General features: G+C 41.8%; 1 protein-coding gene across 1 annotated transcript; it reads left to right on the top strand.

Moving 5' to 3' along the window:
• Nucleotides 1–546: 546 nt before the first annotated feature.
• TBX18 (T-box transcription factor 18) lies at nt 547–24,616 on the top strand. Its single transcript, XM_040553066.1, has 8 exons — nt 547–1,249; nt 1,564–1,750; nt 3,324–3,425; nt 6,403–6,574; nt 13,207–13,374; nt 14,582–14,646; nt 18,523–18,617; nt 20,951–24,616. The coding sequence occupies exons 1-8, from the start codon at nt 973–975 to the stop codon at nt 21,673–21,675; spliced, it is 1,791 nt and encodes a 596-aa protein (XP_040409000.1). The 5' UTR covers nt 547–972; the 3' UTR covers nt 21,676–24,616.
• Nucleotides 24,617–25,991: the final 1,375 nt, after the last annotated feature.

Raw genomic sequence — 25,991 nt, 5'->3', positions numbered from 1 at the left:
CTGGATGCCCCCATGATGTACAAGGCTCGCTTTGATTCCCTTTTTAGCGCAGCTCCAGCGGGTCGGGGTTCGGGAGGCGGGGGGGGGGGGGGGGGGGGGGGGGGCTGCGGCCGTCGCAGCCGGGCGATGCATCCCCGGCAGCCGAATACCGCTGATAATGACCGACCCTTAACAGCACCAACGGGCACAGCGTCGTTTTCCCCCATTGTAGCCCCCGGGCAAAACGAAATCCCGCGGGCAGCGCCCTGGGAGATCCCCCCCCCCCACACACACACACTTTTCCCTCGCCGTTTCGGGGGATCGGGGGGGGCTCATGAACCTCCAGCGGGCTGCATCAGCCGGGACGGGGGGGTAGCGGGGCTATTTCGGTCGGGCCGGCGGGCCCCCCCCCCCCCGTCCGGGACGGGGCGGTGGGGTCCCCCCGGTAGTGTCGGGGCTGCGGGGGCCCCCCCGGTCGGGCGGCGCTGATTGGGCTGCGGGCGGCCGGGCCGGCGGAGCCCCCGCCCCGCGGCTCCGCCCGGCCCCCGCCGCCGCAGTGACACTAATGAGCGAGTTCTTCCCACCGGTCTCCTGCCTGGAAGTGCTGACAGATCAAGGCAACAAATTTCAATTACAAGCCCTAATTTGTGTCCGCAGAGCGTTTGTTACCCATGTCAGTCCCGTTCGGCCCATCAGACGGGGCAGAACGTGGAGGAGGAGGAGGAGGAGGAGGAGGAGAAGGAGGAGGAGGAGGGGGAGAAAAAGAGCGCATCTGCAAAAAGGAATAGATTTTTTTTCTTCCCCCTTCTTAAAAAAAAAAAAAAAAAAAAAAAAAAAAAAAAAAAAACTTGGCTGATAACTTGGATTTAAAAAGAAAGGCGAGGAAAAGCTCCAGCCCCTTGCCTGCGCGGTCGGGAGGACGGGAGGGCGGCCGGGCGCGGGTGCCGGTGCCGGTGCCGGCGGGCCTGGATGCTGGGGCTGTAGGGGGGGGGCATGGCCGACAAGCGGCGGTCCTCGCCCGGCACCACCATGAGCCTGAAGGCTCACGCCTTCTCCGTGGAGGCTCTCATCGGCGCCGAGAAGCAGCAGCAGCAGCAGCAGCAGCAGCAGCAGCAGCAGCAGCGGCAGCCCAAGCGGCGGAAGCTGGGCGGCGAGGACGAGGCGGCGGACGACGAAGGGGGCAGCGGCTGCTGCGCCAAGAGCTCCCCCGCCGCCGGCGGCAGGACCTGCGGCGACATGGAGCTGGGCTGCGCCGCCCGCGGGCCCGCCGGTGAGTGACCACCCCCGGCCCCGACCCCCGGCCCGACCCCCGGCCCCGGCCCCGATCCCCGCGGGATGCCGTCGGGTGTCGCCAGGCGGTGGAGCCGCCGCCGTGGGGGCCGCTCGCCACGAACTCGTGCCGGTGCCCGCGGCTCCGTGCGGAGGATCCGCGCCCCGGGACGCGCACGCCTGCCGCAGCCCCGCCGTGGGTACGCGGCCCGGCGCGGAAGGCCGCGGCCCAGGCCCGGTGTCGGTGCCGGGCGGGCCCTGCCTCTCGTTCCCCCGGCCCATGGGGCTTCCTCCCCGTCTCTGATCTCTCCGCAGGCAGCGGAGGCGAGGACGGCTTCCCGGCGGGGTCCCCGGCCGCCTCGCCCGGCGGTTCCCCGAAGGGCTCGAGGCCCGGCTCGCCGCTGCCCGCCCCGCAGGCGCCGCGGGTGGACCTGCAGGGCGCCGAGCTCTGGAAGCGCTTCCACGAGATCGGCACCGAGATGATCATCACCAAGGCCGGAAGGTAACGGGCACCCCGGGGCGCTGCGGGGCCGGCCCGGCATCCCGCGGCCTCCCCCAGCACCGCGACGGCCGCTGGAGGCGGCGGGCACCGGCCGCCGCGTGAAAACGGGCGAGAAAATGCCAAAAAAAAAAAAAAAAAAAAAAAAAAAAAAAGAGAAATATTTACACGCCGGGGAGATGGCGAGAGTTTCAGATGGGCATGTGGCCGTGTGGGGTTTCCTGTTCGTTAGGGTGAAGCCTGCGAGCGCCGCGTCCTTCTGAGGGGAAACTTTTCCCCCTTTGCCAGTGGATACAGATGGTAAAAACCTGGATAGTATAAAAGTATCTGAACTTATTAGAAATTACAAAAACATATTTTATTGAATCCATATGCTACCTTCTGCGTTTTCAGAGAGGTTTTATTAATGATTGAAACGCAGTCTTAAACAGCACAAAGCAACATTTGTCTTAGCAGGGTCCAGCCAGGGATTTTCTTTTTTATCTTACAGGTGCACTGAAATAACAGTGCAAACTGGTTAACCACAGTCAGGTTTACCCTCCTGTGTGTTTTTTTTTTTTTTTTTTTTTTTTCCCCCCCCAGAAATAAAGGGAGATAGGATTTTTCTTTCCAGTAACGACTTTTAATTGGTTATTTTTTTTTGAAGAGCAGCAAATGCTGGATAAAGTGGAACGGCTTTCAGGTTTATAAAGCACAGAAAAGTACCTTTCATTAGCTCGCAGTCAGCTCGACGTTGCGACGTTTCTTTTTTTGGCATCGAGAATGAACTTTCTTGATTAAAAGCCATGCCAAGCATACGGTGAAATAAATGCATTTTTTATGTAAAAACCACTGCATCAGTTAATTAATCTATTTTCTCCACAGAAGGATCTAAATTGTGGATGTATTTTTTAGAAATTGCCCTGTACGTTCGTTTCTGCTTTCAATAAAGAAGTTTTACTATACCTTTCAAAGACAGAGTAACTCTTGCACTTCACCTTTAGTAAGTTGCAGACAGGAAGTCCGTCTCAATAAAGACCATATTGTTTGGTTATAGCATGGCACATTGGGTTTTATAACTGCATCCTTGCAGTGTTATAATTGTATCACCATGGATTCAACTTTGTAATTTGCTGATATACAAATGATACACCATTTGCCACTGTCAGTTAAAGCAACTGGCAATTTACATTTCTGTAAGCGTTGCTGTTCCTGGACGGAGATGGTTTTTGCACATCTCCAGAAATAAATTTCTAGTTAATGTTTCTAACGGACTCTAAACACGCGTACTGCTGAAGTAGAGTCTCAAAACAAAATGATTTACTGTCTAACAAGAAAGCTGAAATGATGTGGTAATAGTTGCACTCCCAAAGCGTATCCCAAAACATACGAAGCATTGTTCAAGTAAATGCACTTTAAAAATCTGTTTTGACATATCGAATGGACCATTTCATGGCTATGTAACTGTAATCGTCAAAAAGGACTCTGTAGGCTGAAAGGAAGAACGAGAAAAATCCCACGAACTGGTTACTTTTCCTAAACAACCATTCCCAAGTCTGTTTCGTATTAAAAATGACCTCTCTCTTTCCATGTTCAGGCGGATGTTTCCTGCAATGAGGGTGAAGATCTCAGGTTTAGACCCACATCAGCAGTATTACATTGCTATGGATATTGTGCCAGTGGATAACAAAAGATACAGGTATGGTGGCTTTATGGCAAAAAACACATCATGCAAGCTGTAGGGATCTTGGCTATTGGAAGAAAATATTAACAGCATGTGAATTAGCAGAAGGCAGTGTTTAACCCTCCTACTGACTCCTATTTTCATCCTGGTACATTAAAAAAAAAAAAAAAAAAACACAAAAAACACTGTGCCAAGGTGCCAAGTATGCAAAAATAACTGCAGTGTTGTCGAAGCTCTTTATACCTTTGGCTTATGCTGTATGTGTGCTGTGGGCAACCACCAGGTCTTTTGCCTTTACAGACTGCAGTTCGAGTACAGTCAGAGAAACGTTATCATATATTATTCCTCATCACGTCAGTGGCAATTAGTTCCTGTTAACAAATAAATATGTAAATAAACATTTTTTCTAGGGTTGCATAACTTTAACATTAACAAATAACATTATATAATTAATATCTGATTTAATGGCATTAGAATGTAATGCACATAAGCTTTCTTGGTCGTCCTTCAAATTGATTCCTTCGTTTACTTCAATAGCTGTTTATCACTGAGATACTTGGTTGCTTAGATTCACAAAGGGTAATGTTTCTAATTACTGTTTTTTAAACAATCAATGGCATTATTGTCCGAGGAATAATGTGAGGAACAAAAGTATTTGTTCTTCCAACATTTGAGAGTAGGAATTTTGTGCTTAAACTCTTACTATTGCAAGGGTAGTTTTATTTCTAGTGAGCTAGTTCCACTTCGTTGAAACCACTGGTCCTGTAGAAATGATAGCAGCATTGGGCCCACAGCAGTTATTCCTACGAGTTCTAGAAGTTTGTATGTCTTGCTTTACAAACGTGATCCTGTTCTCTGTAGTAGCCAGGAGCAACCTTGCCAAGTAGTTCAGTGGAGGCAGGAATGGGTCCTTACCCGTTGCTGTTTTGATTGTTTCAACCCTATACTTAGTATAATTTACGGAAAACCGCTGCAGATTTAATTGTGGAAGTAGGAATATTTCAGACTAAGACTAAAAGGTTGGTTCTTCAGGAATGCTTCCTTATTTCCTAAACAAACACTGCACTATATTTTTTTGCATGTCCTTATCTCATTGACTGTAATTTTGTCCTTTTCTCATGCGGTATGTAAGCAGTTTCTTATGAACATTTTTGATTTTGTATTTTTCAACAAGGTGTCTGTAGAAATGCTGAGCATGTCCAGTATGTATACCTAGGGGAGGCTTTTCTGATTGTACCATAGGGGGAAAAAGGCTCTTTTTTATTTTATTTTATTTTTTTTTTGAACAGAGAAGTGCAGCTGAAATGAAAGTCTTTTTTTTTTTGTCTTTGTGTTGCAAGTGTACTTTTACTTAGCAATCTAAGCATATAATTCCTAGAAGGTCTGAGCAGTTTCTTAATTCACAAGAAGAGCAAGGTAAATATTCCAGATTGAACAGAAATGTTAATATTAAAAACAGTGACAGCAAGCATGAGTTGTTTAAAATGCACTTTATTTAAAATAAATATTTTCATGCTGATCCGCACTGTCTGCCCAATGAGATGCATGGTCCCCAGATAAGCACTTAACAAAAGTTGTATGACAGGCAGTGTTTTCGTAATTGGCAAACTTAAATTTTTGTAATCATATTTTAGTACCACACCTTTAATCATCCTGCTAGACGTTCATGTTTTACTTGATTCCCCTTTTCATCGTTTGCTATGCAATCTCCACATAAATTTATTGCTGACTTTAACTCCTACTGTTCATGTGGCTTTGCAAACTGATTGCCTTGCTGATCTTTATGTTTGAAAGATGCAATAGCAGTCATATACTGAGCCTAGTCGCTAGCTGTCATAGCAGACAGCAAAACTAAACAGAAATGAAGAAAATTGCATGTAGATCTAGATTTCTAGCAAATCTGGATCCCACTGTAAATATTAGGAAGCTTAAAGTGTGGTTCAAAATATTTTATTTTTATGGCATTATTTACTTTTGTAGGAAAAGCGTGTATTGAGTATAAAACAACAAATATAAAATAAATGAAAAATGTTAGAATGGTTGACTGTGTGGATTAGGGTTGAGAACTTCTCTCCAGAGAGGATTCAGGAGAGGGTATTGCCACTGTTCTAGATCTTAGTTTTCCAGCTTGATATGAACTGTATGAAGGGATTCGTGTATTGGATCACTTTGTTTTAATTTCTTATTATATTGTTTGTCTTTTTTTGCTAAGGAACTGAATTGTACAAACACATGATTTGGTATTCTTTCCTGTTTTTATTCGAAAATACAGCTCATTTACAGGAATTTTACTGTACTCGGGAAAAAATACCTTGACATTTTTAATTAGTCCTTTTTAAACTGCTCTGTGAAATATCTGCCTTCAAAATAAGTTTTCCACCGAAGAAGGCACTACTTTTATAAGAAAATGATTTTTTCAGCATTGGCCTATCAAATGAAATATAAGCTGTGTTTTTTCATTTTTAAGCCTTTCTGCGATACTATTCAGAAAAAATAATAGTCTTGCAGAAATAGCTAGAACTTAGTTTGACATAGCTTCATTATTTTTCACAATCATAACGTTCTTTCCCTTCAGTAGCTTTATTTATAGACTCTTATATTAGAGTCAACATGTTAAATCTTCCATATATGGAATTACTACTTGATTTGATAAATGAGGGACCAGATTCTGCTCTGTTTGCTGATGCTTTTTCAGAGTGGAGCTGTAGCAGTCAATGAATTGACACCAGCTTAAAGTTCAGCGCGGAGGCTAACGTACAGACTGTTACTGATTATAGGAAGACTAAGTTTGGTTGAAAGCATGGTTTATAAACTTACCTTTGTGCAAACCAGAACTGTGTTTTGAAACTTAAATGATAACATTTATTGTCCTTTCATGCTGGTCAACTGATGGGTTCTTGCTATACACATGGTCCCTAGCAGGTTAATCCTGAACAGGTCTGATAAATTATTTCAGGTTTTGTGGTTACAGATATTTGTTTTCTTCTTATAGGTATGTTTATCATAGCTCCAAATGGATGGTGGCTGGTAATGCTGACTCCCCGGTACCACCTCGTGTTTATATTCACCCCGATTCACCTGCCTCTGGGGAAACGTGGATGAGACAAGTGATCAGCTTCGACAAACTGAAGCTCACCAATAATGAGCTTGACGATCAAGGGCATGTGAGTACTCGCTCTTCTACGGTATTATATGTAGGCACATTGCTCAGCCCTGAAAGACTCTGACATACTGCTTCAGGGTGCCAGAAATAGGCTTGACTTTTGAAAGCTGTTTTGGAACTTTACCGTCCAGATCTAAAATCTGCTTACTTTCTGCTCTGATAATTAACTGCTTATTAGAGCCTGCTGTTTTACTCCCCCCTCAAAAATAGAACTCCTTCTGCAAAGTAAGACTTTACAAGGCTAAATTGCCTAATATGAAGGGGCAGAATTGCTCTCATGTTTTCCCACCAAGAGTGTTACTCGCAACTTCTGCTCTGATCAAAAAGTACGTTTAAATTCACAAGTGGCTAGGAGAAACATTAATAGTGTGTAATAGCTTCATGTGAATAAAAATACACTTAACTATTTGTTTAACCTAAACATTTGTGTGAAATCCCATGAGGTGTTAATAATTGCAGTCAAAAACGAACAACATGGGAGCTGGGTTCGCTCCGATAATGATTTATTGCATACCTTATGAAGCAAGACCCTTTCACAGCTGAGGCTCATTACTTCTGAAAAAACTGGCGAAGACGTATGCAGTATGAGTGTTCTGTTTGCAAGTTCTAAATTGTTTAGTTATGACATTATCTAATGTGACAAAATGTGTTATGTTAATATTTCCTTTTCTCTTCAAAACTGTTGAAACATGACAGATGTAAGCCAGTATCTTTCTAGCAATCCTTAAAATAGTTTTAGTTGACACCTTAGGAAAAAATTAAAAAATTAGAATTGTTTTTTAGTCTGAGTGGAGTCTTTAATTTTGAAAAATCCAGTAATAAATGGCAAACGTTGGCTTCCTTTCAAAAGGAGCATTGAATTCCAAGTGGTAGAGTTTTAAGATGTAAGAGGCAAGTTTTGAGACAGGATGTGGATTCCATTGTCCTTAGCATAGCCCAGTTTATTAAGTGGGATACTTTCTCCTTCATGGACAGGATTGAAAGAAAACGTACCTGGCACAAAGTACAAAGATACTACATGCATCTTTCAAAATAGTTGTAGCTCTGTGACATTAAGCCAGGTATTTTCTGAACACGTGTTCCAAGTATAAGTATGACTCTTTTTTTTCCCTATTTGTGTTTGCAAAGCAGATTAACTTGAGACTGTGGTCAAATTGCACGAGTTAAAACTTTTACAGTACAGACGCAGGAATACAGGAGATGGGCTGGGCTGAGCAAGCAAATAATGCAGTCGCAAGGATGAAAAATCTCCCTTTCTTATAATACTATTCATAATTTTGCTATGCTCTTCCTTAAAAAGCTCATGTGGGTATTTACATCTTCTGAGTCAGCAGTGCTTTGGTTTAGGATTGTAAAAAAGGCGTGGTATGTTGTTTATTTCCAGAATTGCATTTATGGGGTCTCATTTGGCATTGTTTGTTTGACTGAGTACTGGCACAGGTAGTCCCCTTAGTTTCTCCAGTATCTGCCTATTTGAGACTTTCTTTGAATGGGACTGCTTTCTCTAAGCCCAGAGTATATTGTAACGGTTTACAAAGTGAAGCAGATGCGAATGGGTAGAACGTCACTTCTCTGATGGAGAGCAGGCTGGTTGCTTTCTGTACTTGGTGGTTTGTGAGGGGCAATGTGTGGATGCAGTGGTCCACCCATGCACTCGCAGTCACAAACTGCCCTGTGATAAAATCTCTGATATGTAGAGAATTGTATTACTGTGTTTTTCCGTCCCAGATCTTAGCTTTGTTTTTATTCAGAACCAAAACCTGTGTAGTGTACGCAGCACGCCATTATTCATAACGCGGGGGGATATAAATTTTTCTGGTCTTTAGTTAAGTGTTTTGATTTGGAAACACGTGAAGCAAAGCTCTCGTACAGCGATCTGAGACACATTGAACTGATTCAGAGCTACGGCAGCGCCCCTCCTCCCCAAAATGGAAATTTAAGTATTAAAATAAAAGGACAAAAGAAGGATGACTGTAAAATAATTTCATATTTCTCAAATCTGGGAAATTGCAAACATGTCATTCATAATTACCAGAAAAGGCAAAAGCAGAAAGCAGAAAAGTGTCTTTTCAAATGGGTACATTTTTTCTTTTAAAGCTATGGTAGTGTGGAATGCTGTATTGAAAAAGCTATGTAGCCTCTGAATGCCTCCAGCAATAATGGAAAACGAATAATCATATTTTGTGATGAATATAAAAAACAATTGTTTCTCATAAGCAGGAAGGAACCATTTTTCTCAAGAGGGTACCAGGGGAGGGATGGTGGATTAGAAGAGCCAGAGGTCAAGGTCATACTGTCCCTGGAATATTTGTTTTTACATCAAGTGTTCTGACTCTCCCACCCCTGTAGTGGGAGAAGGGATGCATTTTAGGCTATTAGAAAGCATTTTTTCATCCTCTTTTTCATCCTCTGCTTAGGCAGAATGGCTCAGAGAATCCTCTGTGGGGTCTCTGCATTCTGCCTTCCTTCTTCCAGTGATTCAAGAAGCACCGGGATTTAGCTGTTCTTTGGGTACACTGTCTGTGCTGCCTGGTTCTGGGGCTTTATTCCTTGTTGAAATTATTCCTTTATTCTTTCCGTCCTCCTCAGAGGTGTCAGCTATTGCAGAGTGTTTGCATTAAAATTCTAGGGCTCAATTTTGATCTTGCGGACGCAAATTTCCATTGAGGTAGGGAGTTCACATGAGATCAACCCAGAGCCCTTTTACCAGAGTATTAACTCTCAGAGCCACTGACAGAAGTGACTCACGTTCACGGGAACGGGGACTCTATTTGCAAACAGACGCTAAGGTAGTATTTCTGTGTAGTATTTATATTGTGGTAGTAACTAAAGGCAGCCAGCTCCTCTTGCGTTGCGCTGGCCCTGTGGTAAATGGCAGCGCCGGCCCGGGATTAGCTTCTTGTTCAAGGGATCGGCCATCTCTGAGACAACTTGTTTTGCTGCTCTAACGCTTCTGGACTTCTTGCTGCCTGCTGCTATTTTCATCAGCATTTTGGGTGGGAGTTTGTGACGACGTAATTTTATAGTGCTGTTCTGTGGAGGGGTTTTGAAGTACATCTGCACGTAGGACACTCTCTGATACTTGGGTTCCCGTGCAGGCTGAGGAGATCAAGCAAAATTTGTAAGGATATGTTTTCCTTCTGTATTTTTGATCTCAGAAGGGAGTCATAGAATGAATTCCCTGCTTTGGAAATATTGTGTGCCCATATGGATATTAAGGCTCAACAACACCATTAAAGTCTTTACTGTGGCATTTTTTGTCATACATCTGAGTTATGGTACAGAAAAGTGAATCTGTGTTTTGCAATTGACACTGAGAAGTGTGTGGTTTGGGTGCTCTTTGTCTCATGTGTCAATGCTGCTCACCTCCAGTCTTTGGAATAATTGCTGTGTTGTAAAATCAGTCTCTCTCCCACTCTGGTTAGAATTGGTTGATTTTTCTATTTTGATGCGGTTTTATATCTGCATTTGACAGAGGGCAAAAGTCAGTATTTTTGATGCTGTTCTCTGTGCTTTTCAACTAAGTATTTATTTGATGCAGAAGAACATCTAACTTTTAGTGAAAATGAGGCCGTTAGTATGTTAATTGTTCCATGGTAGTTTGTTTTTTTTTTCCCTTCCCCGATTTGAAAGTGGGGTGAGGCTGGAGGCAGAGGCAGGCTCTTGCTCTGCCCAGACTTGGCTCCAAGCAGTAAGCTCTGCTTACAGTCAGTGGGTAGTAACATCTTCTTGTCACAATGAAAAGCTGGAAAACATCAGCATTTGCACTTGCAGTTTCTGTCTTTGTGAAAAGAGAATTCGTGCTCCTTGGCTCCACACGTTTCCCCGACTGCAGAAAGCCTGACTGTGTGGGCTTTGCTTGATACAGAAAGATTTTTGGAGACAACAGCAGTGAGGTGAGGACAATGCCACCACACCACAGGAGAACTGGGCTCACCGGTGCTGGCACTGACAGTATCATGGCAGTATCTTTCAAAACACCCGCTGAGGAGGTAATTCTGGCCAGAAAGAGCTTTGTGCAGTTGTAGGTGCAGTGGCCGTGACTCTACGCTGCCTCCATCTTGCCCCAGCCTACTCCTGCCTTCACGCTGCAGGGTTATTGCCTCGTCCTCCCTGCCCAGGTAGATCATGTCGTGGGAGCTGCTGTGGTGACAGTGTCACAACTCTGAGAACTTTACATTTAGAGAGATGTATTCCCCCCGGGAAGTGGCGGTGCAGTGCTGGTAGGCGCCATCCCCTCTCGGCTCTCGTCGGAGCCACCGTGCCGTTTGTCCACACGTGGTGGAGGGCTCGGGTATGGTGCCTCGATACACGTGAGAAAGAGTGGCTGTTTTGTAACCCTGTGGTAGTGAAGCTAATGTCTGAGGTTGGTGATTTTGCTAGGAAAATATTAGGGCACGTCTGAAAACAGCTCACTCATTTAGGAAAACTGTCTAACCCAGCACAGGGACAAAAGAGCCTGGGACTTTGCTGTGAGCAGGGCTCCCCTGCTCTGCTTGTGCTCATCCCGGGAGGGATGAAACTGTGCCCGGGGTCCTTCCGCACAGCTAGGCAGGGTGGCAGAGGGAGGCTCACAGCACGGATCTGGGAAGCCGCTCTCCTCCCTGCCCTGCCCGAGGCCCCAGCGCTGCTCCAGGCTTTCGAAGCGGGCGTCGCATCTGCTTCTCCTTTTACTCCCTTTCTACATGGTGTTGCTTTCTAATTCACTAGGACTTGGCAATTAGGTATAATTTATTTAAAATTCAAAGTCCTGATAATTAACAAAGATTCCCATCGTACAAGGCATGGTACAAAATGAAGAACTTTTTTTTTTTCCTGCTGTGGGTCGTTAATGGGCTAACAGTGTATCAGCACAGGAAATTTCAGTACAGCACAGAGCCAAGCCAGGTTGCTTTTACAAGATGACAAGGATCAGTTTAGCCATAATACCAACCCAGATAAGGAGTGGAAAGTGCTGCTGGGACTTCACTTGTTCTGGTACGCGAACAAGGTTGTTCACAGCTGCCTGGGTTATCGTTGCATACACGGGCAAGTCTGCCGTGTGGGCAAGCAGTCATATACACCACAAAGCTGATGGGTTACAGTAAGCAGAATGGGAGCAGAGCGTGGCGTGCTCAGTTGTACACAGGCAGATGACAAGGCATAGAATAACGATAGGCTTGATCGGGGGAACAGGGCTTTCCTTGATGATTTTTTTTCCTGTTGCATCAGTACCTCCCCTAGTATCACTGGGTGTTCACAGGAAAACAGGGTCAGGAATGTGCTGTCCTCTCTGCATTTTCATTTTGTAGATCTTTGCCAACAGAGGACTGAAAGGATTGTTATAAAGGAGAATACACATTTGTATGATAAAAATCTTGCTTATGCAAGACTCTGAAAACTGGGAAAAGGCCTCATATGAGAACATCCATAGGGCACTCCCTGAGCAAATTAATTGGAGCCTGTGATGTCATTGTCAAAACCTTACTTACAGGCTAATAAAAACCCTGATTATCCAGAAACTTGGCTTATCCAAAATGGGGTCATGTCATCTGGCTAGGACCAAGTGTAATAAACTAGCCAAACGCTAGTTTAGCCAAATGAATGTAATGTCTTCTGTGTCATTTGGATGAACGAACTTCCATGGTATCTGGCATTCAGGCATAAGGGCTCTGTCAAGTGCCTGCACACATACACGTTCTGAGGCTACTCAAGGAGCAGGAAATTAAAAAACTTCCCCTGAATTTTGATTAGGGGTTCCACAGGCCAATAGCCATAGGGCTATTTATTTATCAAGTTACTGATTTCTTAGGCTTTCCAAAAATAATAGTTGAGCTTCCAATTATTTTTTTTTCTTGAAATCTTCTATTTTCGTAGTGGTTAGCTGAAGCGGCGTAGAGTAAAATAAAGGAAAAATTGCGTATGTTAAATTTCCTCTAAAATTTGGGAGCAATACCAAGAATTATGTTTAACTTTATGCACTATGAGTTCATATTGTTCTTGTTTATCCTTTATTATGAATTGAGCGTTGTGTGCTGGGAGGGATTTGTGTATTGATACTCATTGTCTGTAAAAGTATTACAAACCTAGGCTTAGTAACATTTTAAGCTTTTGGCTTTTGGTGTTATTTTACTCCTAGTTTCTACTGGTTTAGACTATAAGAGTCTCAGATCATGTTCAAAACAAAATACATTTCCAGCCTTCTGGATATCAAGAAGAAAAATGCTTCAAGCATATCCTGAAGGCTCCAAAAACAAAAGGCAAATGCTGCTGTTGTCAATTGTGTTAGATCAAATCCAGGCTCAAGTGGGAAAAAAAAAAAAGAAAAGGGTGACAAAACTTTCCTAATTCCAGTGGGACCAGGACCAGAACTTCACTCTTTTTTTTTTTTTTTTTTTTTTTTTTTTTGTATAGCTCGTCCCCTGATTATGGAGCTCCTGAGTCATAATTTCTAAATGCTTAGGGTTGGCAATAACATAAATGCACAGACTACTGTAATAACAACCTCCAGAGGTTAAAACAAACATTTGATTTCCAGTAAGTGGCATGGTAAACACATGCCATGAGCTGTGGTTCCAAAAAGCCATTAGTCCTGGAACAACAGGGTGTCCTTTCTAATAAATGTTATCTTTTTCCTTTCTTTTGATTGCATAGATTATCCTTCACTCTATGCATAAATACCAGCCTCGTGTCCATGTCATCCGAAAAGACTGTGGAGATGATCTGTCCCCCGTCAAGCCTATCCCTTCAGGAGAAGGGGTCAAAGCGTTCTCCTTTCCAGAGACAGTTTTCACTACTGTCACAGCATACCAAAATCAACAGGTAACTCAAGCTTTCTGCTTAGCACTTTTCTGGCTTTTCAGAGTAGACCAGAGAAGTGTGAGACAGGAAAAAAGAATATATGTTGGTTATATCACCAGGCAGCACTGCCTAAACCCCTTTAATATTACAAGTAGCTTTCACTAGTAGTATTGCAGCAGCGCCCAGAGGCTATAGCTGAGACTTCAGGCCATGTGGGCTAGGTGCTGCCTGTAAAAAGTCGTTTTTGTAATGAAGATCTCGCTGTCTAAGTTGACAACATAGTTAATAGTGTCTTAATCATAAATGCAGCATTGAAGAAGAAGGCAAAGAGGAATTTGTTTTTTAAAGGTATTTTTGTACCTGTACATGTAGATCAGATAGAATTTTTAAAGCACTTTTGGGCCTGACTCCAGTAATTTCAAAACTCTGTCTGAAAAATGTGCCCCAATACTTTAAAAGAGAAGCTAAGGTCTGAAGAAAGTAGCTGTAATTTTTATTAATTGGATTCAGCATATATTATTAACTGAAATTTATCCACACAGACTCAACGTTTGCCTCTTATCACCACTTGTTTAAGTATTCATATACAGAGTGACACCATATTTAGTGTTGTAACATTTTATGAATTCCATATAAGAAACTGTAGCTATATTTTGGGAAATTATAAATGCCTTGTTATCTTTACAGAGAGAAGCATGTCAGTAGTGGCAAGAGACCCAACTAAATAATGAGATACAATTACTTGGTGCCTACCATGTTTATTTAAATGAATTACAAGTATCTTACGGTGTTTTTTTTTTGTTTTGTTTTTGTTTTGTTTTTAGAGAGAGGATAATAGCCTAGCGATAATCTCTCTTTTCACATTTCCTTCTTGGCCCATACAGAAATAAAATTTAATTTAAATTTTATTGCGATTAGGCAATATACTCTCTTAGGTGAAGAATGACATTTTCCAGAAGATTTTCCTCAAGAATTCCAACCTGCCAGTTAGTAGCATTAAATACCTATTAGCTTCTCAGGGGATTTGCAAAAATAATGGTCAGAAGGCTGGGCCTTATTTTGCAGTGTTTCAAGAGAGCTTTCTTAAACGATGCAAATAGTAAGACATTTCTACTTTAAATGAATGGAGCTAGAATATTCAACTGTCAGCTTAATTCTGTCAGGAGAGTCATTTTTTGTATTTCTTAGATAAATTTGTAGATACTAATTTTTTAAATCATCTTTACAGATAACTCGTCTGAAGATTGACAGGAATCCATTTGCCAAAGGATTTAGAGATTCAGGACGCAACAGGTAGGTGCTGGGAAGGAGGTGGGCTTGCTGCTGCTGACAGAATCAGTCTGTGAAGGCTAGTAGTGGGTATTCTTCATACAGATGGGAATAGCTGTATTTACTGACAAATTAGTCTGAGGACTCGGACTCCTTGAGGGAGCACTTAGGCTTCCCAGTAACATTCTCAGTGGTGGCTTCCTGTTCCTACTCCTCTGACCCTCGGAGATCAAGAACTGGTTGGCACGTGGCTTGACTCATGTACTCAAGTTTCCTTTGGAAACTGCAGCATACCGTGAAGGCTGAAAATGGAGTCAATGGATCCTGAGGTCTGAGATTTTCGAGGGTATGACCAGGGTGTGCTCCAGGACTGGGGAGCAGGGAAGAACTTGCAGCCAAGGAGGCTGTGTCACCACTGTGCTGGGAGCAGTGTTCTCGGGCATTGCAGTGGGTGTGTAGGTAACGATACTGACCTGGGCATGGGAGTTTTCAAAAGCCAGAAGGCAAGTTTGGGAGGGAGCACAGCTGGCCAACAGGAGCGGCCACTCCTGAAGTCTCCTTTTCCTCCTGGCTAGAGAAACAAATTTGCAGATACCAGTATCGAACTATAAGCTCAGACTCTCCTGCATTTAGTGGCATTTGGTATGGATGAGTGGCTCATTGTTTTCTCTTAAAGGGGGAGAAACTAATTCTCCTCATGCAGTAACCTTATGGTTATTAAATTTGTGTAGGTGGGAGACCTGTGTTCAAGTGTCTCTTTCGCTTAAAGAGTTTTAAATCCACTTTCTAAGTGAATGCTTTTCCTACTGGGCTATAAATGACCTTGAAACAGGCCTGGTTTCCACCTCTTCTGTTGCAGTTGGACTGATTAATTGCTTGTTCTTTCTTGATCCACGATTCTTTCAAAATAGCAATAGGGAATCTGAGTAGTGTGAAGTGGAGACTTGGGTCTGGTCCCTGTTGCCAGTACAAATGAGGTATCTTATCCAAAGACTGTTCAATGCAAAATACTTAAGCCTCTTATGAATTGCATGTTAAACCATTTCAGCTAAAAAAAGAAGCATTTAATTGTGGTGCACAGTATACATCAGTTCCAGTGACCACTTTGCATTTGCTGTCTACAGCTGCTATATTTATGACCTCGCCTTCCAGAGAAGGGAGCAGACTGTGCACCAGGAGGAATGTTCAGAGAGTATCTTTTGTTAGCTGCCTTAGTGAGCTTTTCTTTTAGCACAGGCTACAGCATTAAAAATCATTTTGTGCTTCCACCTGAGTTAACTAAAGGTTGAGACAGGACAGCAAACAAAAAGAATATTTTTTAGAAGATGAACGTGGGGTGGGGTTATAAAAATTTACAGGAGCACACTGCAAGTGTCTTTTCAGTTTACACTCTGTATTTGCTGCTTTCTAAGGTTTTTGTCTTCTAGCAAAAACCAACTGGCATTACTCTGTCCTGAAGCCTGGAAGGGATGTCCCATGCACTGGCATAAATAGACTTTTGTCCTCTTTTGTAGCATTCTATACTGCAAATAAATGAACAGTAACTTCCAGATAAATACAGTGACTGAAGAAGCAAAACAAACCGTGTGTACTTGAGCAAGAAAAAAAATGCTGCACATGCCCCATTTGACAGCTTTCCATAGGCAATGTCTCTGCCATTCATGCTTATTGCAGAGCTATAAAATAAATGCTAAGGAGCCATCTAAAAAGTGTGCAACCCTGACTCCCCTGAAGCTTCTGACTAAGTGAGGTCAGAATTTCATACATGATGCTCTATGAAACAAGAGAAAATACCCTTGAAAATAGAGAGGAAAGGCTCATTCTGAAAGCAGTCCTGAACTGGATTTACATGGCCAGACACTCCTGATACTGTCTGAATATGATGTAGGTGCTGTGAGTGTGCTGCATCTGCAACTGTGCAAATCCTGTTATAGTTACTGGGGATGTCCAGGGAGGTTTTTTGGTTTGGCTGCTAGGAATCAGTTTGGTTCGGGCATTAAAAAAAAAAAAAAAAAGCCGCATGATATTTGAATAGAAAACAGTTATAGTTTACAGAAACGGATTATGAGGCCAGTCTTGTAGAAAGTGCCTCTGTATAAAAGTTTCAGAATTGGCTTTAGATAAGGTCCAAAAGTTTTTACTGTCATATATGCACTCATTACAGAAGTGACTCTTGCCTGTTGCGAATAGACATTTGTTTACTGAACTCTGTACTGCTGTTTTTTTCCATAGGATCTGTGGCACCGAATAAGTAGGCTTGGGAATGCAGCTTAGATTTATAATTGTTGAGGAAAACAGTAGTTTACTCAGTTGATTATTAATTTACTCTGTTGCTGAACATTAATATTAAGTATTAAGATTCTGTTATCTTCATTGCTCTGGCTGTTACACTCATTGCCTAGGCATTTTAGTCTGCAAAAGGGTGAAAAATGCTGTGCACCATTCTGTCGAACTTTTCAATGTTGCTTTAATTATTGTGGCTACCTTATTCTGCACTGCTGCATGCAATAATTCTGTTTAATTAAAAATATTCCCTTTCAGGTCATTCCCTTTCAGCCCCACAGGCTATTTTACAGAAATCAGTAGCTTCACCTTTTAAAAGCATTCCCTGTACATTTGCAAAGTGCAACAGAATTTATGTGCTGAGAATAGTTTCATTCTTCAGCTAGTCCTTAAGTTTGACCCTATAAAAACTTTTACTCAGGAAAGGACCAGAATTTCTCTCTTTAAATACTTCAGGAAAAAACATAACTGTTTTGTTAAATAAACTTGGCCATTTGATAGCATAAATTAGGGTGGTGATAAAATGTGGAAATTGTTCGAAGGCATCTTGTATAAATTATCACCTTGGCTACACTCCTCCAGGAGGTGGCTTTTATCTCTACTTTAACTAGAAATGAAAATTCACTATTACTGCAGAAAATGAAGGCTATCTTTTTAGTCCAGGTTCAGCTAATAAATACTTTATAACCATTTCCTGAAGTACATTTGTGATCCTCCTGGAAATGCAATGCAATGTGGAAGAAGCAGTATCAGAAGAACATGTTGGTAGCTTCAAATTGGTCTATTTGCATAATTCCAGTTTACAGAATGTTGCTGCGCAAAGGCAAGCACTTGTATTTGGTTTGTGCCTGATGTTGACACTTAACAGGCCTTTGGGGCTCAGCAGCCAAAAATAACAGCAAAATTATACCTCTGAGCTGCATTATTTATAAAATTCTGTCAGAAAGCAAATGAGCCTTTACCTTCCGGAAGTAGAGATTCTTTTAGATATTATCTGCCAAAATTGTTTAGCCAGATATTTCTGTTTTGTCATGACATTGTTGAAAGAAAATGATTGAAGATTTTTAGTTTCTAAACCCAGCACATAATGACAGAGATACAACATTACTTTTTTTTTTTTTTTTACATTTTAGTAGCAAAACAGTTGTACACTCATGCCTTGCTCATGTTGTGAGCATGATTTTCCAACTCATCAACAAAGACTGGAAGTCCAGTTTCAATAACAGTTGTCAGTTGATCACCTTTGTTCTAGTCAGAAATAGGAGATCATCTTCCTGGCAATTAGAGCAGTTGCTCTTAAGGAAATGTCATACTAGGAAATTACTTAACATCATAACACTTAACAGCCTCACCCCCCAAAAAAACAACATCCCCCCAAAATAATACTGAAATAGAAAAGCAGACTTGTAGAAACAAGAAACTCTTCGCATGCTATCAGCCAAGTGACTGCACATCACAGAATCTCATGGGTTAGCATGTAAGATTCTTCTAAAAAACAGAATGAACTTCAAAATAATCCTGAAATGTTAATATTTTTATATGTTTCTGAGGTATTCAGAGAAATGTGACAAAATACAGCTTTCTATCATAATGCAACGATGTTTTTGTTCTAAATAGAATGGGACTGGAAGCTTTGGTAGAGTCTTATGCCTTCTGGAGACCTTCACTAAGGACACTTACATTTGAAGATATACCTGGGATACCCAAACAAGGTAACGGTCTTCTTTGTGGTTTTTCAAAACAAAAATGCATGAAGATAAAGTTTTATGCCCATCATTCCTTACAAAAATCTAGGTAAGTGGCTCACCTGCAGAAAATGCGACCAACCAACCCCACTGCAGGCCATCACCTCTCATCAGCATTAGTCTAAGTTAGAAAACAAGTGCTAACTTAAGGACTGTGGCAGCAAAAATGTTAGGTCATAAAGATAAATCAGATCACATGTGGAGGAAGATGACATTTAAGGACAGAATAACCTTTTATTTAGTGTTATGCTCTGGCTAGCTACACAAGGCAGAGTTATTATTAGCGAATTCTGTTCTACAAATCCAAACTCAAAAGTTGGAAATACATTGCGTTTAAGAAAATCTCCATTCTTTAAGAATGAAAATTAAGAGTTAAGTTAAGAAAATCTCTCCATTCTTTTTCCTGCTCCCCAGTCCATAACCTCTTGGCTTTCATTTTCCACATCATAGAGGTAGTGCTGTGGGAGAGGGGGGTATTTAAATGGCCTGTCTGTAGGGAGAGGGGACTTTCTGTACTCTTTTCTGAGTTCCTTTATTTCCAGAGCATCCCTGTGCATATAGAATACTTCTCAGACTTTTCACAGCTAAATCAGACATCTTGCTCTTGGGTCTTAACATTTCCTGCTATCAAATTTACAAACATCCTATCTGCTTTCTTGGTAATATATTCCAGAGTCATTTGGCATCTTCAGAGCAAAAGTTCAGAAAATAGAGAAACACACAAAAATCACTTTTTTTTTAACTTCTCCTTAGCTCAGTCCTTTGAAAATCTTGAGCATAAGGGTTTGATGTGGGCAGTTAAAAAGGAGGTTTTGTGCCAAGTCACAGATATTTAGGATAAGCATTGGCAAACTTTTGAGCAGAGAGTGGGGCTGGGGGCTGGTCCTTTCAAAAACGCCTAGAATGAGGTGGTAGCACCAGCCTTTGTCAGACTGCATAAGACTGGCAGGCAACTAACTGTGGAGTTAACCTGTCTAGGAGACAGACCAGCTATATCGCCCTGTTTGTACATAGCAGCACTGTTTGAGAGCAGGGGAATTGCTGTTGCCTGAGGTTAAGGAGCTTGTTAAAGTTACTGCTGATGTTTGCAGAGTGGGAGCTCGGATCTGTGCAAAATCTTTAATCTCATGTGCCTTGGCCAGTAGGATGATTTAGAGCTTAGGCAAAGAGACTTGGTTAAAGACCCCATTAGAAATCTGTCCTGATTTTTAAAAGTGCCCATCGCAGACAGTAGAGGCGTTGACATAGAAATCCTAGGATTTCTGGAATTTCGAGGTATCTCGTAGTGCTTTGTACCTGTTATTTGTTAGTAGAACAACAAGCAGGAGGCAGAGTTCACTGATAACTTATTTTTCTTTTTACTAGCTCACCTGTCATGAAAACCTGCGAGCTTACTGACAGTGTGTATCTCTGCATCATCAAGCTGTTTAATTGTTAACGTGATTCACAAACAAGAGAGACTTCCTTGCTAAGTGACTTTGGCCTGGAAGGCAGTGAAAGGCCCAAATCCATTTTTCTAAGCTCATTTTCCCAGGAGACATAATTTCTAAGAAAAAGAAGCTTTTCTTGCATCTGGGAAACATTCAGTCCTCAGAAAAGGCTTCACCTGTTGTTAGTAGTTCATTTTTAGGAACACTCAGCACTGGTATTTGTGAGGTAAAAAGTTCTGATACCAGTAAACGAACAGTTCATCCACAGTTGGCTGCAAACCTAAACCTCCACCTTCACATTCAAGAAATGAAACAGCTCCATGCACAGTACTCAGCCTACACCTTTCCTGAAGTTGTTTTATCTATGGGAGCCTCTATCATTTGAGATGAGGAGCTGGTTCCTTAGCTGGTGCTCTGGCGGTGACATTTGGGCACAGAGTGAAGCATATGTCACACAGAGCAAGGGCTGAAACCCACTTCAGAGTATAGCAACAACAGAGACAACACAAAATTCATAACTTTGAAGAAGGCTTCCTGTGGTGTGGTACTTGGATGGCTACACCTTGGCTGCCAGAGTTTTCTTCCAGTGACAAACAAAGAGTAGTTAACCTTTCGAACAGGAGCTGTAAGGTTGGATGTATGGAGTGACGGTCACAAAAGCATAGGTTCAGTTCTTGGACAGGTCATTTCTTTAAAAATATGCATATGCCATCCACACACACCTTCACATGTATGTAACAATATTTTTGAATTAATTTGTGCCAAGTGTTTCACATCAAGGGTTATTTTTAAAAGACAAAGGTCTTGATCTGTCATCTAGAAAATGAACCTTTCCCAACATGTTTCTTACGCTGTCATATTCTCTTCCAGGAAATGCAGGTTCCTCTACTTTACTCCAGGGATCTGGCAGTGGAGTGCCATCTACCCACCCTCACCTTCTGCCGGGTTCCCCTTGCTCATCTCCAGCCTTCCATCTCAGTCCCAACACTAGCCAGCTCTGTAGCCTTGCTCCAGCTGACTACACAGCTTGTGCCCGCTCAGGCTTGACCCTGAACAGATACAGCACTTCTTTGGCTGAAACCTACAACAGGCTCACAAACCAAACCAGTGAGACGTTCGCTCCCCCAAGGACTCCCTCCTATGTCGGTGTGTCGAGTAGCACAACTGTGAATATGTCAATGAGTGGCAATGATGGGGATGCGTTCAGCTGCCCACAAACTGGCTTATCTATGCAGATTTCAGGGATGTCTCCACAGCTCCAGTACATCATGCCATCCCCATCCAGCAATGCCTTTACCACTAATCAAACCCACCAAGGCTCCTACAACACGTTTAGACTGCACAGTCCATGTGCGCTGTACGGATATAACTTTTCCACATCCCCTAAACTGGCTGCCAGTCCTGAGAAAATTGTTTCTTCCCAAGGAAGTTTCTTGGGGTCCTCGCCAAGTGGAACCATGACGGATCGGCAGATGTTGCCCCCTGTGGAAGGAGTGCACTTACTTAGCAGTGGGGGGCAGCAGAATTTCTTTGACTCTAGGACCCTAGGAAGCTTAACACTCTCGTCTTCTCAAGTGTCTGCACATATGGTTTGATGAAGCCTTTAAGTAAAAGTACAGTATGTTTGGTGTCTACAATGTATTTCTTTTGGAATATGAAAGGACACTCAATGTAGCTTGTAAAGTGTGTGTATATATAATATGAGAGGAAGTTTCACTGAATTTTTGACTTGTTTGCGGCCAGATTTTCTCCTATTTTGAGTTACACGGAGTTTGTTGCGGCGCAGACTGCTTTAGTTTTCTGGTATAATACACTTAGTTGTATAACACGTTGGGACATATGCAACAAATTAAGTAAGACTTCCTCCCCTTTCCCCCTCCTCTTTTCTAACCCCTTTAAAGAATGAAATGACACTTAGCGTATTAAACAACACAAACAAGCCCACTTACATTTCCTATAGTACTAGTGAGTTTCTTTAAAACATTCATACGATGGTAAGCTGATGCACCAAAGACATTTTACAAGCTTCTTCTCTATTATAAGGGATATGAAGGGTATTTGGACTTTCAAGTGTTAAGCATCAAGCATCCAGCCTAAAATAGAAGTTTAGCTAATGGATTATTTACAAAGTAAACGGAAAGATTAGTTTGCCTTCTCATGATACACTGTTTTTAGCTTATCAACAGCACGGCATTCTTACTAGGATTTTTTTTCAGCATTAGTCTAGATTTATGATTAGGTATTTGGAGACAAATAACGCATATTCAAATTGTGGCGATATGAGTGATTTAAACCAACAGCAGAAGAAGTGGCATTCCTTGGTATAGAATGAACTTTGGGGTGCTACATTTTTGTCAAAGGAAGGGCTTGATGCATTTTTTTCCTCCATAAATATTGCCTATAAGACATTTACTGGACAGTAGGATATTCTAATGTATCTTTCTTTTTGTATTTTTACTTTTTTAAAGGCAAATGCAGGTTTGATTTAGAAAAAAAAAAAGTGCACAGGATGAGAAATTCCAGTATTGGTTTTACCCTTTTGTGTGTGTTGTGATTTTTTTTTTTAATAAGAGCAAAAAGTCTTCCATCCTCAGTGTCTCGTAAATAAATTGCCTGTAGCCATTAGACAAACAACCCAGTTTGCCCACAAATGTTGCTGGAAGCAGAACTTTGTCGTAGTTGCCTCCCTGTAACATGGTCAAATTGGGACCAGGATTACAATAGGCAAAATTGCTTTAATAGTTTACTTTGAATGCTACTGCATGACACCTACAGCCTATTTCCCTCCCTCCAGGGAGCCATCTGTCTTCCTTTCTTGTTGCTTTCTGTCATGAGGCTACTACCACTCTGTTTCTTAAACAGTCTTTGCTGGGGAATTTGTTTTATTTCCTTCCAATATCTGGTTTTAACTGGTGTTTGCAAGAACACAGATCAAAACCTGCTCCTGACCAAGCCTCTGTGGAGTGACAAGGACACAAGGAGATGTTTGTCCTAGGGAAACTTCTGTCCTCATCTGCACCTGTACTGCCCTGGTGTGTGCCAGTTCTGCTGCGAGAGCTGCCTTCCAGATGCCTGCCTGTTGGAGCTGAAACAAGGAGGGTATGGATGAGATTTTAATGCTTAGAAGGATGGGTTCAACGTTGCCCTAAACCTCCTCTATACTGTGCAGTTGATGTAAAGGCGTTTTAAAGTGGGTACAAATGTAATTGAAAATGCTTTCCTTATCGGCATTGAAGGAGAATAAGGCCCTCAGACTTAACATATTTCTCTGTTAGATTTTTCAGTGAAAGTGTATTGTTAAATTTTGCAAGAGTTCCAATGTCTTTCCTGGCAAACTGGGTTTATCCACTACCACTTCAAGAAATACTCAATGCAGCTAATGTTTATTCAGTGGATTAGAGATAATATATACAGAAGCATCCCTCTTTCTATCTCTTATTATTATTTGGGAATAGAAGGGAGACCACAAAAGCCTTAAAGCTTGTGACTGGAGAAGGCTTTATTTCTATTAGTTGTATATATGTTTATGTTAAAGAAGACACTTAGAATGTTCTCATTAGAGCTGGAATGACAAGAGGGTGAGGCTGCAATTAAAGAGACGTGGGTTTGCTTCTTTGCTGTTGTAAACTTCTAAAGTGACCTTGGGCAATTCACTCAGCCTTTCTGTCTAATTTTTTTTCTTCTGTAAATTGTGCTAATAGCACTTCTTTGCCTCATAGGAAATGCTGGCAGTACATTGAACATGAAGATGTTCTCTGCGTCTGATGTACTGTGTGCCATACATTCAGGATGAATGGCTAGGTAGTGTTCATGTGTGAGGATAACAAGGAGCTTTCATGTACTTCGGGTCTGCTGCTAGTTTTGGCATTGCAGTGTTCTTTGAGGCAGACCTGACAGCGAAGACTTGCAAAGCTAAAAAAAAACTGTTCGAAAAACTCCCAGTAATAATTTGTGAAATGGTTCTAAGATGTGTAGATGATGGGAAAATTTTCAATTATGTACATTGTCATAGCTCTATTGGTTTAAATTAACGAGGCAGTTCTGTATTGTAATTCGCGTTCCAGCCAAAACTTTGAAATGTTGCAGTTGGACAAAGTGTTAAATGGGAGGAATGGTACAATTAATCTGTACACGAAAAAGGATAAGCAAGACAATTATCCATGTCATCTGAAGGGCCATGACGGGGTAGAAACATGGAAGAGCTAAGTCGTGCATGTTCCTGCAAGGGGAAAAAATAGGTTGTGCATGCATGTACATGGAGGTGCTCCTGGCAAGAGTATGTACTTTGTCACCTGAGATTTTTTTAGAACTGGTCTCTTAGTTTTCCTCAAATGATTGCTATCATATAACCACACAATATTGTTTGAAACATTTGTTCCTTAAAATTTGAATCATATTGTAAATACTTACTGATGTGTCATTGTGAAAAGACTAGCTTTTTATCAACATAGTAAATGCTACATATGCATTATATCTATAATTATATATCTGTATTTTACAAAAATGCCACAGAAAATATATTAAAGTGTGTATCTAAACACTTTTTACTATATTTGCAAAATTGAGGGGCTTGGGCCTTTTTTTTTCTCTACAACTTCAGCAAAAATGAGGTAACTCTAAGGTAAGCTCTGAAACTGAAAAACTATTCGACAAGCTACAAGCATCCAACAAATCTACAATTCTTCTATGTTTCAGTTCCACTGTATGCCATTGAACCTCTCTGTCATTTGTATGCAGAGGTTGTAATAGACGGTGGGCAAGAGGAGATGCTGAGGCTGACAGCAGAGCTGTGAGGTTTTGGAAGAAGGGAGTGAGTAGCTTGCCGTGCTAATTTTTCATAACCGAGCTCATCCCAGCTGCCAAGACAAGTTCAGCAGCCCCTTATTAGCCAGGTCTGGGAAGTTAACTCTTCCACGTGACCAGGTGGTCGCATGAGAGCTCGAGGCCCTTCAAATCTTCTCTCTGCTCTTACTAAGGCAGAGTTTACGACCTATAATCAGCTGGGTATGCTGTGCCTCTATTCAGCAATGAGCAACATTTCTCCCCACAGAAATACCCTTAACCGTAGTGGCCTTATTTCCCATTGTACTGCAATAAATGATTCCATGTGACATAGGGCACAGAGCCTGAAAATATGATTGCTTTAGAATACTAGGGTTTCGTAGTCACTTAACACCAGCATTGTTACAAATGACCAGAATTAGGGCAAGAGAAGTAGGCATGAAAATGCTTGATCATAAATATCACGCCTCTGGAGAGAATGAAAACTTCTGTTTGTAATAAGAGGAGCCTTTTTTGGAGTGGTACAATCAGACACTGAGAAATCTCGTTTCTGCTTGAGCAGAGGGCAACAGGACAAAATCACAGTGTTGGCAGTAATGTTAGCAAATCTGTACTGTGAGCAGTTCAGCATAGGGGATAGTTCACAGGTTCTGTGGGTGTGTTTTTCATGTAAGGGTAATAGAACTAATTAGTCTGTATAGAAGTGTGTATAAAGGCTGAAAAGTAGATACCTCTAGAAGAGATTTATGTACCAACTTCACATATGAAATTACTATTGCACTCTTCTGAATATGCTGTCAAACTCTCATAGCATTATTATTTATGTTTACTCTGAAATTCAAGTTTTAATGTCAACAACTGCAATTATCATAAAGGAGTAATGGTCTTTACGGGCTGCCTTTTCACTTCAGCTGAAAAAAATATATTGACTTGTCAGCTGAGCTCTTCAACTTAATGTGATCCTCAGATACAATATTTCTTGTATTTAGCACAAAGGCGTTACAGTCAGTTTAATATATGCAAAACTACAGTCAAATTCATGTTCTGCCTCATTTTCCACAGTATTCCTCATTTACCAGTTAATTCAAAACACTGACAGGCCAAGATGGCACACACTTTCAATAGGTGA

The sequence above is a fragment of the Cygnus olor genome, chromosome 3, assembly GCF_009769625.2.
Source record: "Cygnus olor isolate bCygOlo1 chromosome 3, bCygOlo1.pri.v2, whole genome shotgun sequence".
Classification (NCBI taxonomy): Eukaryota; Metazoa; Chordata; class Aves; order Anseriformes; family Anatidae; genus Cygnus; species Cygnus olor.
The sequence above is the reverse complement of the archived record's forward strand: the minus strand, read 5'-3'. Positions and strand labels throughout refer to the sequence as shown.